Source organism: Tilletiopsis washingtonensis, assembly GCF_003144115.1.
Source record: "Tilletiopsis washingtonensis strain MCA 4186 unplaced genomic scaffold FA09scaffold_9, whole genome shotgun sequence".
NCBI lineage: Eukaryota > Fungi > Basidiomycota > Exobasidiomycetes > Entylomatales > Tilletiopsis > Tilletiopsis washingtonensis.
The window spans coordinates 357568-371492 of record NW_020312006.1 but is presented as its reverse complement, the minus strand read 5'-3'; the positions used below and the strand labels follow the sequence as shown (position 1 = coordinate 371492).

Below are 13925 nucleotides of genomic sequence, written 5' to 3'. Positions count from 1 at the left end.
CGAGGGCAGCGCGCAGCACCGCGATCACACCGACCGCGGCCCGCGGCTGTGCCCCTCGATGCTCGCTCAGCACAGCACGCGCGGCGCTCTCGTCCTGGAAACCCTCTCGGCGAGGCAGCGCCCGGCGCATCCCTCTCTCCTCACCACACCCACCTCACACTCCCACGCATGCCTCCCAAGTACTCGCGCGCGTGGAGCGACGGCATGCGCGACGCTGCGCCGGCGAGCAGCAGCAGCGGCGCCGACGCCTCCACCAGCAGCAGCAGCGGCGAGCCCAGCGCCGAGGCCTCAGCCTCCACCGCCGGCGAGGCCAGCGCTCGCCCAGCCTACGCCCGCCGTGCCGCCAGCAACACGCTCCTCGCGCCCATCCTCACGTCGCTGCGGGCCGACGCTGCAGCCTCGTCGTCGTCGACGCGCTCGCGCGCACGCTCCATCAGCCAGGCGGAGGGCGACGCAGCGGCGCCGCGCAGCGCTGTGCCCTCGCTGCACGACTACGACCGCGGGCCGGGCACGCCCGACTTCACGCTGGCACGCCCGGCGTCGTCGAGCTCGCGGCCGCAGCCCAGCTCGGGCGTGGAGCACATCGGCCAAGGCAGCAGCAGGAACGGTGAGTTGCGCGGCATACATGGCTGGGCGGAGGAGGGCAGGGCGGAGCACGCGGCGCGCGTGACAGGTGCAGGGTCGCAGAATTTGGCGCCACGCGGGCAGCTCGCGTGACCTGGACGCGCGTGCGTCATGCGCACGCACACGCCTCATCCACACCTCCTGTTGTGGCCGCTGCTCACACAGATTGGCCCTCTCAGACACACTCGGCAAGGCATCAGCCCGGCCGCGCCTGACATCGCAGCTGCGCTCCTTCTTCAGTTCCTTCACGGGCGCATCCGCCGACGCAGATGCATCCTCCTCCGACTCGGCACCTCCGCCGGCGAAGCTGCGCACCAGCGGAGAGTACAGCGAGGAGCTTGGTGGTCCCGCCGCAGCCGGACGCTTTCAGGGTCTCGGCGCCTCGGCTGCGGCGCTGGCCGATGACTCTGGCGCCTCGACGTCCCGGGCGCGCCTGCAGCCGCTGGCGATGCCTGCCGCCCGGCAAGCTGGCCCGCAAGGCATGCGCGGCCTCAACGACGACAGCCCGCCGCTGACACCCTCGGACGAGGAGCATCTCGAAGCCGCCTTCGAGGGCCGCGAGAGCGAAGAGCGCCTGCGCCCGCACTACACTGCGCCGCGGCATGCCTGGAGCATGGCTCAGGCGGCTGCGGATGCACAGCGCGACTCGATGTTCACGCCGTCGGGCAGCAGCGCCACGTCTGGCCGTGCCAGCCCCATCTTCAGCACCTACTCCGTCTCTTCGAGCGGCACTTTCTCGCCGCCGACGCGCCCCGCCTCGACGGCGCAGGCCGCACCGAAGAGCACGTCGGCGATGAGTGGCCTGCTGCCGAGCCACATGCTCAGCCCTCCGACGAGTCCGGCACCACCTCAGCGCACATCGGCAGCCTCGCGCTTCGATGCAATCTCCGCCACGCTCAGCGTCTCGCCGCGCACGGCGCTCAGCATGCTCACACGTCGCGTGCGCCGCGGCGTGACGGGCGTGCAGCTGCCGCCGCTGCGGCCGCACCTGCCGGCGCTGCTCTTCCTGCTGATCTGCTTCGTCGGCTCGACGATGTGCATCGTCATGCTGCTCTCCACGCTGCCCATGGTCATGCCGAAGCACATCACTAGCCTCACGCTCGATGAGATCCGCGAGGCGTGCCTCAGCCTGCGCAACTACAGCCGCAGCTCGCGGCAAGCAGGCGCCCACACGCTCGCCGTGCTCTCGATCTTCTTCGCCTGGAAGCAGGCCTTCACCATTCCGGGCAGCCTCATCATGGTGAGCCGGCCCGCTCTTCCGCTTCTCGTGCCTGTGCTAATGAGTCTTGCAGAACGTGGTGTTCGGCGCAATGTACGGCACTTTCTGGGGCACGCTCTACACCTCGATCCTGACGGCCGTCGGCGGCGTCGGCTGCTATCTGCTGGTGGCGCCGCTTGCGCCGCTTCTCGCAGCCATGCCCGGTATCAGCAAGCCGCTCGCCGCGATCCGACGAGCACTTGCACCTGCCGGACGGAGCACAGGCATCGCTCGTCCGGCGAGCGCAGCCAGCCGCCGAGCGAGTGCACGGAGATCACGTCTCTCGCGCCGTGGCTCGGCCCGCAGCAAAGCTGCCGCAGCGCAGGAGTCAAGCGGCAACATCTGGTCGTACCTGCTGGTGCTCCGCGTCATCCCCGTGGTGCCGTACGGCGTCATGAACATCGCCTGCTCGATCCTGCGCGTGCCGCTGCTGCCGTACGCCGGCACGCTGGCGCTCGGCTCCGTCGCCTGGAACGGCGTCACCGCCACGGTCGGCGAGGTGCTCATCGACACGCTGCAGGCGCTGCCCGCCTCTGTTGCCAGCACGACGCTCGGCGACGGCCTCGTGTCGGGCGGCTTCGTCGATGCGCCGGCACCCGGCACCTCTCCGCTCGAGTCCCAGCGCCTGCAGGCGGTCGCACACAAGGCGCAGACAGGCGCGCGCGCCATCGCCGCGCACATCTGGAAGCCTGAGATGCTCTTCAAGCTTGTGGTGCTCTCCACGCTCTCGCTGGCGCCGCTGGGCCTCAAATGGTACCTCAAGCGCCGCGAGACCCAGCGTGCCGAGGCCGACGACTCGCTCGATGAGATGCTCGACGAGGCCGTCGAGCTGGAGCACGACTGCGACTCCGACATCGAGATGGACGCCGCTGCTGGCGCGGACACGGATGCCGACACGAGCTGTGCGACGACAATGCGCGAGACGCGCTCCTGGGGCCCTGAACGCCTCGCGGCGTGGTCCTGGGACGACGCCAAAGAGAGCGTGCTCGGGCGGAGCAGCAGCCTCGGCGGTGCGGCCGGCATGCGACATGCACACGCACGGCAGTCGACAGACATGCCCTTCCTCGATGCGCAGTCTGAGCTGCCCCTGCCGCTGTTCGAGTACGACGAGGAGTACGAGGACGCTGAGGACGAGAACCCGTACGACCTTATCGCGCGCCTCGAGACGCGCTCGCCTGCAGCTGCCGCCGTCTCTGCCGCCTGATATCCCCTCTCTGGACCTCCTGCGGCTCGCCCTCGCGCTGAGCCGCACCTTATGACACCGGAGCGCCGCACTCGCGGCCCCTGACGACCTATTCCACGCATACCCGCGCCCGCCTGCGCTGATGTACCTGCGCGCGGCGCCACACTCTCGCTCTTCGTCTTCACACCTTGTCACTACTCTACACGACGCTGCCTCAATGACTAGAGCTAGCTTGAGAGACACAGGACGGAGAGTGGATATTATGGCGATGCGAAGGCACAGGTACAAGGCGGCACGGAGAGCCGAGGGTACTAAGACGGTGACACGGGATCAGGTTAGGAGCTGGGCTCGAGCTTGACTGCGGCCGAGGGGGCAGAAGAGGCAGGAGGGCCACCAGACACGGGCGAGGCCGGAGCCACAGTCTTGGTGCTCGACTCGCCTGCGAGGCCGGGTGCCGCCTCGCCGGCGGTGCCAGGCTCTGTCTTGGGCACAGCCGGCGGCGCCGCGGCTACAGACGGCTTCGGCGCGGCGACTTGCGGCACAACCGCTGCCTGTTTGGCGGCCGGGATAGCGGTGACGGCGGGTCTAGACGCTGCAGGTGTTGAGGCGGACGCCGAAGGGACGGTCGGCGCAGCGCTGCCGGCAGCCGCAGTCGAGACTGGTGCCGACGCTCGAGGTGCGGACGTGGTGACGGGAGCAGAAGCGGCGGCAGATGATACAGGAGCAGGTCGAGCTGCTGGAGCGGATGGCGAGGCTGGAGGACCTTTGGACCCGAATGGCGCCGCAGTGATGGTAGAGCCGGGCTTGATGGGGGTGCTGCTTGCCGGAGGCTGCACTGGAGGCCGCTGTGTCGCGGCCGTCACAGAGGCAGCACTGACGCCGCTAGCAGGCGCCGAAGGCTTGAGAGGTGTGGAGGTGACGGTCGCGCCCGGCGCATTCGGCTGTGATGTGCTTATAGGAGGCCGCGAGACCGGAGCAGCGGTCGCTGGAGGACGGGTCGCTGGAGTAGCGGCCGTAGCAGGTCGCGGAGCTGGGACGGCTGACGTCGCAGGTCGTGCGAGCGGAGCAGCGGACGATGCTGGTCGAGGAGGAGCCGGAGCGGTAGATGTCGGCGGGCGCGACACTGGAGCGCCTGCTGGCGCTCGAACGGGAGCAGTGGCGGCAGATGATGCTCCTGCTGCAGGCGCCGCTGGCCGAGCAGGTGCAGTAGCGCCCGTCGAGGGTGCGGTTCCCGGCACCGCTGGTCGAGGCGCGGCGATGGTGGCCTTGCCGTTCACGCCGGGCGCCGCAAGTGTCGAAGAAGCCGGCGCTGATCGAACGACGCCTGTCGCAGTGGCTGCTGCTCCGGCAGCGACTGGCGGCCGAGCCGCGCCTGTCATGCCACTAGGTCCTGCAGGGGAACCGGCCGGCCGTGCGACTGGCGAAGCAGTGGCACCTGGCACACCCGGCCGTGGAGCTGGCGCAGCACCTGCTACCGGCGGCCTCACTGCAGAGCCTGCAGCGGCGGCAACAGGCTTGCCTCCGTACGGCGGCGGACGGAGAGGCGTCTGCGAAGACGTCGGGCCAGAGCCAGCCGGCTTGTTGCCGTAAGGCGGCGGACGAAGAGGCTGCTGTCCCGATGGCGGCGTCGCAGTGCCCGGCTTCACGCCGTAAGCCGGCGGTTTCAGTGGAGCCTGAGGTGGGCGTGCTGGTCCACCTGGAGCGCCTGCCGGACGCGCTGCGCCTTGCAGCGGTCGGAACTGCGACGTCGCCGGGGCAGCAGCGCGCGATGCCGAAGTCGACGGCCCGGAGCGAGCAGCGGCAGTGGGACGGTTCGTCGCGATTGGCTGAGGTCGCACGCCGGGCGGAAGGATGACTGGAGGGCGAGCCACCGCCGGCGAGCCCGACGAGGCGGCGACGGGAGCGCGGACTGGCGCTCTCGCCTGAGCTGCGGCAGCCTTGGCGGCCTGCTGCCTAGCGTGCGCCTCAGCTTCGGCCTGCACTTGCGCAACGAGGCTGAGCGTGGCGGCGTGCATCATCTCAGCGGTGAGCCCGCTCGGCAGCTCCATGTCGAAGACAGAGTCAGGCTCGGGCTCGGGCGCTGGCGCTGGAGGTGCTGGTGCAGGCTTTGGCGCTGGCGCTGGCTTCGGCGCGGGCGCGGGCGCTCGGACGGGTGCTGGCGCGGCAGCTTGCACGGGTGCTGGTGCCGGCGCCGGTGCTGCACGCGGCGGAGCGCTCGCTACAGCTGGCTGCTGAGGCAGGGAGCTGTAGAGGCTCTCGGGCACGTTCGTGAACAGTCCAGCCGGCACCTGCGCAATGGCCGCAGCCGTAGCAGCAGCAACAGCGGCGTCCATGTCCGTCAGGTCGACACTGCCGCTCTCGCTGTCGCTGCCGCCGCGAATCTTGCTGCACTGGTGCCGCTTGAGCGCGTCACGGCGCACGAAGCCTCGCCCACACTCGTCGCAGCGGAACTTGCGTCCTGGTGCGCCGAGGCCGAGGCTTGCCAAGCCACCAGTGCGGCCCTCGCCGATCTCCTCGGCGACGCCGTGGATGCCCGGCTCGGGCTCGGCCTCGTGCGTGCTCGCGACGTGGCGCTGAAGGTCGTGCTTGCGGCTGAAGGCACGGCCGCCGTCGGCCTTACAGGATGGATAGGGGCAGGGAAAGGGCTTGGAGCGATTCGGGTCGGGGTCATGCGTCGAGATGTGCGTGGTGAGGTTGTAGGCACGCGCAAAGGCCCGATCGCACTTGGGGCACTGGAAGCGCTTGCCGCCCGAGCCCTCTTGGCCTTGGCTGTCCTCGCGCTCCTCGCGCTGTGCCTGCTCGTCGTCCTCGTTCTCCTTCTTCTGCTTCTGCAGGTCGCGCAGTTCTTGCGCGATGCGATCCTTCTCCTTGCTCGCCTTGCTCTCGGCTGCGAGGGTCGGACTGTCCGTGTAGAGGTTCTCGAGCGCCTGCTGGTCGGACAGCCGATGCATCGCATCGGCGAGCTCGCGGTGCGTCTCCTCGTTGCCTGGCAGCGGGTTGCCTTGGGCATCGAGGCCCATGGCGGCTTGAGCCATCGCCTCGAAGTCGTGCCCAGAGAAGTCCATGAGCTGATCGGTCTCTTCGGCGTCGTCGTCGACGGCCGCGCTCTGGCTGGTCTCGGCCGCTGCACTCGCGGCTGGCTGGACCGGCGCAGATGGAGCAGATGTGCCGGTGAGAGATGCCGGCGCTGCAGAAGGTGTGGCTGAGACAGCCGCTGACGCAGGTGCTGCTGCGGGCGCAGGTGGAGCAGAGACGGCTGCTGACGCAGGCGCTGCTGCGGACGTGTTTGGAGCAGCAGCAGACACCGGCGGGGCCAGAGTCGCAGTGGCAGTGGGTGCAGCCTCTTGGACTGGAGCGAGTGCGGGTCAGCTCAGCTTGCACAGGAAACGGCGAGCGCTCGGGACTCACGAGCACCTGCCGCTGGTGCGGCAGCACTGCTTGCCGGTGCTGCTTGGCCTAGAGCTGCGAACGAGCTCTGGAACTGGCTCGCCTGTGCGACGGCAGGCGCAGCAGGCGGTGCCTCAGTGCGCGCGATCTTCGCAGGCGGCTGGGCCGCTTCTGAAGTGCCGGCCACTGGCTCGTTCGGCGGGACAGTGCTGAAGGCCTTGAGCATCTGGTCCGCCTCGGTCTTCTCCGCCTCGGTCTGAGGCGCAGCAACCTCTGGTGCGGGCAGCGCGTCGTCCTCGCGTGGACGCTTGACACCACGCGGCGGGCTTGCTGGCGGCACTGGAGCTGCTGCTTCGGCGATCGGCGCAGTCTCGCTCGCCTCGGCTGCGGGAAGAGTCTCGCCGTTGCTGACGTCGTCCTGCGCTGTGGCGGCTGCCGTCGAAACGTCGGCGCTCGACATCAGCGCGTCCTGGGGTTCTTCCGCCGTCTGTGCATCAGGCTCGGCAGCGAGCTGCTCATCGTCGCCGCCGCCTGCGAGCGCCTCGCTCATGCCGAAGAGCTGCGCCTGCTCGAACGCCTGGCTCATAAGCGCCTCGGCCATGGCTGCAGCGTCGAGCTCCATGCCGTCGAAGTCCGCAGCGTCGAAGGCATCTTCTGCTGCGTCGTCTGCAGGAGCGTCCGTGGCGTCTTCCGTGCCTGCGGCCGGCTGCAGCTCAGGCTCGCTCGACGTTGCTGGGATGGCGACATCGGCCTCGCCGACTGCTGCATTCTCGGAGTCCGCCATCGACACAGTGAAGAGCGCGGCCTAGGCGAATGCCATGAGTGTGCCTTCTCCGTGGCGCGGGCCGGATGTCCTGCAGCGCCGGTGATGAAGTCGAGTGCGACGACGAGCAGGCCGCTGATGAAGCGAAGGTGCAGAGCAGGCGAGTCTAGATGAAGCCAACGCTCGAGGTGAGCGATGCGCGATGCTTGATGCTGAGCAGCTGAGAGCGGCGAGGGTGAGCATGCTGTGCGTGAGAACGGATGCTGCGGCAAGTGCTGCGGCACCTCTGGCGCGCCGGGATGGCGCACGATGGCGCCGGCGACGACGACGAGCAGAAAATTTCGCACGGCCACCGTGCTGCGCGCCAAGCAGCCGAGCGAGCGCCGCCGAGTGCACCGTCCCACCTCCGCCGAGAAGTCCAGGCCACGCCTACTCACCGAAAGTGCTGCGTGGGCAGGCAGTGTCCAGGGGGTGCTTGCCGCAGTCGGGGCGGGAGTGCGCAGGGGGATGGGGTGCTGCGGCAGGTGCGACGGACTGCGGCAAGCGCTGCCGCAGCTCTTTATACGCTTGCGCCCACGCCGATCGAGGGCGCCGCAGCAGCGCCGAGACAGCGCGGCTGCCGCAGCCGTGGCCCCGCCGCAGCTTGAGCCCGCATTTGGCGGCCTCTGCAAAGCGCGCAGGCAGGCGCGCGGCGGGCGCGGAGGGCGGCGCGAGGGCTGCTGCGGCGCGTGGGTGCGTGCCGCAGCAGCACCGCAGCAGTGTGCGCGCCCCAGCAACCGCCATCGCCGCCGAGTCCGACTCAGCAGGCTGCCGCAGCAGCACGGGAGCAGTGTCTGCTGGACGCCCGTCGTTGCGATGGGATCGCCGCAGCACAGCGGCAGTGCCGCAGCACCCGGCACGGCAGCGGCAACGGATGGACTCGAGCGAGAGGTGCTGATGGCAGCGCAGCGGCATGCCTCTTTTGGGCTCACGCTGGCGCAGCGAACGTGCAGCGTGGCGCGCAGAGAGCGGCTTCTCCTAGCCACCGCCTCAACCCCGCCCGCAAGGCATCCATCGCTCGAAAGGCCGGCATGCTGCACAGGCGAGCGACCCAGCGAGCAGCGAGGATGGAGGATGCCGCGCAGCTGCAGCATCAAAGACAAGCTGACGGCGCCGGGCGCCAATGCACGCGTGCGTGCATAGCAGAGGCCGCACCAGCGCGGCTTCCCGACGCCGTCCCAAGCAACAGCGACGCCCTCTTTGGCCAAGAGGCTGCGTATCGCTTGTGCTGCGAAAGCTGCCAAGCTGCACAGCTGCACGGCGTCGCGGCATGGCAGGGACACATCCACCGATGTGCGCGCGGCGACAGCTGTGTTGACATCCACGGATGTGGCAACAGTCTCAGGTTGGCGGGTGGCTGCGTCTCTGGGACGACCACTAGACTTCGGGCCGCCGCGCGCGCGGCGAGGCGCGTTGCCCGATCAGGCAGCCCCGCAGCCCTGCAGCCGCTCCGTGGGTCTGCTTGTTTGGGAAGTGTCCCAAGAGCGAGAGCGCAACAAGTTGCGCAGCGAAGCCTCAGCTCAGCAGCTGCAGCTGCGAGACGCCTCTCTCGAAGTGTCGCTGTCGTGCAGCCCGCCCAGGCAGCGCGCAGCGCGCACGGGGCGCGTCGCGTCAACGTGTATAGAGTGCCTCGCGGGCGGCCGCCACTCTATCACCCGCTCATCTCGGCCCGCACGCACTCAGTGTTTGCGCTTGGAGGGTGCGCAGCAGGAGGGCCGGCTGCCTGCGCGGCGTGCTGCTGCTGACTCGCCGGCGTGGGCCCGTGAGGCGCACCCAATAAGAGAGGGCTCGGACCCCAAGTACGAGGCTGCCTCCCACCCTCCACCCGGCCTGTGGCCTGCACCCTGCCCTGCTCCTGTCGCCGGGCCTCACACCGCTCTCTCCACACACATGTGGCCGCGCACGCCCACCATGGGCATTCCGCCGAGCCTCAGCTGGGCAGTGCCGCCGCCCAGCGACGAGGCCGCGGCCGCCGCTGCGTCGCCGCAGCGCGATCGCGCGCCCTCAGAGGCGCTCGCCAGCCCGGGCCCTGCTGCGGGTCCCGCCTCTGCTCCAGCCCATTCCGGACCATCATCGTCGCGCGGCGTCGGCGTCAACGAGCCTCCTGCCGTAGGCGCACCGCTCACGGCTGCAGCGATCATGCGGCAGCGAGCTGCCGAGCTAGGAGAGCGAAAAGTCGTCCGTCCGCGCACCAAGCCCAAGTCAGGCAAGCCTCGCCGTGAACTCGTCCTTACACGAGCGCCTTCGACGTCAAAGGTGGCTGCAGCATCGCCTCGCACGCCTGTAGCCGCGCCTTCGACACCTCGGCAAGTTCAGCAAGCTCCGGCTCCTACTGCAGGCGCGCACCTGTCGTTTCCCATCTCCAAGTTCGTCGGGCAAGCTGCTGCGGATACCGCGGCTGCGAAGCGCAACGCACCTACGCAAATTCCACCTGTCGCACCTTCTCCTGCGAGCCGGGAGGCCAGCTCACCGGGAACTGGACCGCAACCTCAGTCAATCAGCCCTGGACCAAGCCTCGCGTCTGCACCCACGCAGGCGGCGGCTCCCAGCCCTACGCGCTCGATGGCGGGCCAAGCTTCGACCACCAGCCACCAGCCGTGCTCCTCTCCGTCGGCAGCTGCGCACGCATCTCGCCCATTCGAGACGTCCGACATCGTCGCAGCGCCTCGCAAGGGCAAGAAGCGATCGCCACTCGACAAGCTCTCGGCGAAGAAGCAGCGCGAGTTGCGTGCGGCCGTGCTCGCGCTGCAGGAGTCGCTTCGTCGAGTAGCTGCGCCTCTTGTTTCTTTCTACGGCTCCCTCGCACCGACGACGGTACAAGCCGCGCAAGTGCTCGATGCTGAGGACGATGTCGAGGATCCTGCATCGCCAGCTCCGGCCGAGCTGGCGCAGGCGGACGCAGAGTGCGAGACTACCGCGGCGTCCGCATCTCTGCCCAGCGACCAGCCGGTCGCTCGCCCTCGCAGAGCACGCACGCTCAGCGACATGTCGATCAGCACGACCTCGAGCGACATGTCGATCAGTGACGAGTCTGGCGACCTGTCGTCCGATGCTGCAAGCCCGTCGTTACCGGGCCATACGAGCCACGCCAGTCAAGAAGTGGCGACCAAGGCAGGCAAGACTTGCTCGCCGTCTCGCGGCCGAGCTCCTGACGCAGCTGCAGCCGGACCACCAGCTTCAGCAGCGCCCGACCACCATCCACCCGACCGGGCACCTCTTGACGACGCGCGCCTCCTCGATGTACCTCTCGCCGACGCGCGTCTCGACGATGTGCCTCTCGATGGCAGCACGCATCAGCCTGCCCCATCGAGTGCTGCACCGCCTGCTGCGCATGGCAGCTCGCCGGACGCCAGCTCATCCGTGACGAGTGGTGCGTTCGTGCTAACAAGTGACGCGCTACTGCCAAATGCTGACTCTTTCGCAGTGCGGACCGCCTCAGAAGGATCTGTCCATGGTCCTCCGTCTTCGATCGCCGACACGTCAACGGCGTCGCTAGCCAGCAGTGCTCCGACGTCTCACGTACCTCACGAAGGTTGCGAGCCGGACGCGAGGCCTGTAGTCGACTGTGCCGTTTCGGCCCCAGATGACGGCGAACAAACATGCGCGCTGAGCGCGATCGATGTCAACGCCTCTGCGCAAGAGCAGATGCAGGGCATCGAGCTGACGAGTCCACGCCGGGAACGGAGCTTGACTAGCTGCTCCGTGGCCCTCGTGCAGTCGCTGTCTGACCGAGTCGAGGGCAGTGCCTGTGAACGAGCGCTCATCCACTCGCGCACGCACTCCGAGCGACTGCGCGACAGCATTCTACCTTCTTCGCCTCTCACGAGTCCAGCACGCGCACGTTCGGCTGGTCTTGAGCTTCTGGCGGATCATGAGCCAGCAAAGTGCGGCAGCACGCGCGCAGCATCTCTGCCAGCGACCACAGCAAGTCAGGGCGCGCGCAACGCTTCTCCTCACTCGCGATCCTTGAGTCCTGCACCGGAGGCCCTCAACTTGACCACGTCTTCTGCCGCATCATCGCCTGCGGGCGATCGCTCACTGGACGACCACGAAGTCGCGCTCCATCTAGACGCGTGTCACGATGCCGACCATGCTGCCTGGCTGAGCGATCTCGAAGGCGCGTATCGTCCGCGGCGGCGCGTCACACGCGGCGTGGCCGCTCTCGAGGCGCAGCGGGACAAGGTGAAGAGCATGATGCGACCCGTTCAAGTCGCTGCGCCTGCTACTCTGCCGTCGCACGACTTCACCTTCTCCTGCGCAACACAGACGTGGCTGCCGCGTATCGATTCTCCAGCCTCTTCGGCACGTCTCGTCGGCATACGCACCGTGTGTCATTCGCCATCTGCTCATGGCGACGCGCCGCTGCCGTCGATCGAGGCCGGGCCGAGCGCGATCACGGAGGGTCTCGCCGCACGGTCCGAGTCTCGCGGCAGTACTGCATCTGCTGCGGAGCCGGCAGACCCCGTACGTCGCCGGCAGATCGTCACGCGACCGTCGTCCAAGAAGCGCAACAACAAGCGGCTGACGTCCGTCGCGCGCGAAGCCTCTGTCGGAAGCTCGACTTCGGCGTGCGCCACGACGGCCACGACCGCTGGACAGGCTGGCACGCGCAAGTCACTCGAGGCGCAGACGATCATCACCGGGCCCGCAGACCTCGAGGCGGATGCGCTCCGTTCCGACGCGTACAAGAATCAGGCGCGTGAGCTCCAAACGGCTCTGGAGCGCATTGCCGACCTGGAGCAGCAGCTGGCAGCGTCTAATCGCGCCAGGGAAGCCGCAGAGCAGGCGCGCCAGGATCAAGACAGCGAGCTCTCGCAGAAGCTGCGGTCGAGCGAGACGGTGCTGGGCCGCTACCAGCACGCGTGGGGCGGCTTGGCCAGCCTCGCTGCAGAGCGGCTGAAAGTCATGCAAGGCGGCATGAGCAGTGAGTGCTAGGCTTGTAGGCAAGCACGCGGCAGAGCTGACATCCTCGCCATCTCAGCAGCTACGGGCGAGCAGCCGACGACGGAACATGCGGAAGAGCAGGCTGCCGACGGTCCATGCGAAGCAGCGTCACCAGCCAGCTCGGATGTGCCGCTCGCCACTCGCACTCAGAGTTCTGCAGCGGCGGTGCAGGCGCACAGCGCGGCTCGTGCGAGTCCAGAGCTCGAGCCGCGGCCGCCACTCGCCAAGCATCAGGCCGCTCCAGAGCGCGAGAGTGCTCCCGCTCAGCAGCAGCAGCCAAAAGTGGCACGCGGCCGAAAGCGTGCTTCCTCTCAGAAGCAGGCCAAAGCGCCCACGGCGGAGGTCCTCCGAATCGTTGCGCCATTCAGCAGCCGCGCAAGCGCTCACAAGGCTCTGCAACGCATTCAGAGGCAAGACCTCGACAACCACGCCATCGACGCAGAGCTGGCGCCATCGTCAAGCAAGCGTAGCGCTGCGGACTCGGAAGATGAGGAAGACGCTCCACGGCCAGCAGCGAAACGGCGAAGCGTCATTCAAGCATCCGAAGACTCAGACAGCGAGCAAGAGCTGACGGACCTCGACGGTGATCCAGAGCGCCGATCCGCGAGTGCAGCTGCGTCAGAAGCAGTGCATGACGAGGACTCTCGCGGCCTAGTGTATCAGCGCGACGGTAGGCGTGCTCGCCAAAATGCTCCGCCCGAGGGCGCTCCGGCTGCAGAGCTGCTTGCGTACTACTGGGTTGGTCCGGAAGGAAGCGAGACAGACCACCGTCGCGCTATATCCCGCCGGTATCTTGCCCGAAAGAGAGGTCTGTACGTGCCTCCGAAGCCGGCCTGGTCCGATCCCAGCCCGGGCATGGCCCGGGCTGCGTCACGCTCAAGTCCCAGCCCTTCACCGGTCGCTCAGCAGCTGCGACGCGCACCTGCACCTTCACCATCTCCGGCGCCCGGACCTTCGAAAGCAGTACCCTTCAGCCGCGAGGGCGTCTCGCCTGACGATGCCTCAGCTGCTGCTGCCGCTTCGCGCGCCGGCGACGCCGCTGCACCAGTCCGCCGCATCAAACTGAAGCTCAGGCCTTCGGATCAGAGTCTGCACGGCTCGCCGGGCGAGGCTGCCGGCACGGCCAGTCATGCAAGCTCTAGCGCAAGTCCCGTCTTCAAACCACTTCTTCTCGGTCAAGAGCAAGACTCGGCGCTCAGCACTTCGACCAAAGCGCTCGGCACCAAGAAGCGCAAGCGCGTTTCCATGGGAGACGCCGAGCAGGGTGAGTGCCCCGCCAGAGCGACAGGAGCGCTAGTGATTGACGCTGCCTTTCCAGATGAGCGCGAAGAGGCGGTGCGATCCGGCGCAGCGCCATCCAGCTCGAGCATGCGAAGCGCGCCCGTCCAGCCGCTCGAGCAGGAGCGAGGCGCCCGTGTCCGACCGCTGTTTAGCTCGCCGCCGCGCTGAGACGGCGCGAGCGCACGCATTGCGCCGCGATCGCGTCAAGTAGCGCCCGGCAAGCGCTCTGGGTCCGGCTCAACATCACCAGTCCTCGCCCCTCGTCCGGTTCCGTCCCCTTTACGCTGTATCCTTACGACTTCGCTCCACTCACCTCGCGGCTGCCCGGCTCTCCGCGCGGCTCGCCTCCCTCCAGTTCCGGCCCCGCACGCACTGCATCGACGCGCCACCCTCCACTCCACACACAGCAACTCTTGCAGAATGCGCATCCGCAGTCATTGATGATT

At 68.3% G+C, this 13925-nt stretch overlaps 3 protein-coding genes across 3 annotated transcripts; 2 read left to right on the top strand and 1 right to left on the bottom strand.

The window, feature by feature from the left end:
* Nucleotides 1–168: 168 nt before the first annotated feature.
* On the top strand, nt 169–3086 carry FA09DRAFT_338357 (hypothetical protein; the record flags this gene model as incomplete). Its single annotated transcript, XM_025744096.1, has 3 exons — nt 169–607; nt 804–1864; nt 1917–3086. The coding sequence occupies 3 exons, from the start codon at nt 169–171 to the stop codon at nt 3084–3086; spliced, it is 2670 nt and encodes an 889-aa protein (XP_025598771.1).
* Nucleotides 3087–5614: 2528 nt separating this feature from the next.
* FA09DRAFT_283308 (hypothetical protein) lies at nt 5615–5794 on the bottom strand (the record flags this gene model as incomplete). The annotated part of the gene is made up of 1 exon (XM_025739847.1): nt 5615–5794. A coding segment is annotated over one exon (180 nt), but the record flags the coding sequence as incomplete, so codon positions are not given.
* A 3371-nt stretch (nt 5795–9165) lies between these two features.
* FA09DRAFT_338355 (hypothetical protein) lies at nt 9166–13647 on the top strand (the record flags this gene model as incomplete). The annotated part of the gene is made up of 5 exons (XM_025744095.1): nt 9166–10353; nt 11521–12178; nt 12236–12868; nt 13205–13462; nt 13517–13647. 5 exons carry the CDS (start codon nt 9166–9168, stop codon nt 13645–13647), a joined length of 2868 nt encoding a protein of 955 aa, XP_025598769.1.
* Between the last annotated feature and the right edge of the window lie 278 nt (nt 13648–13925).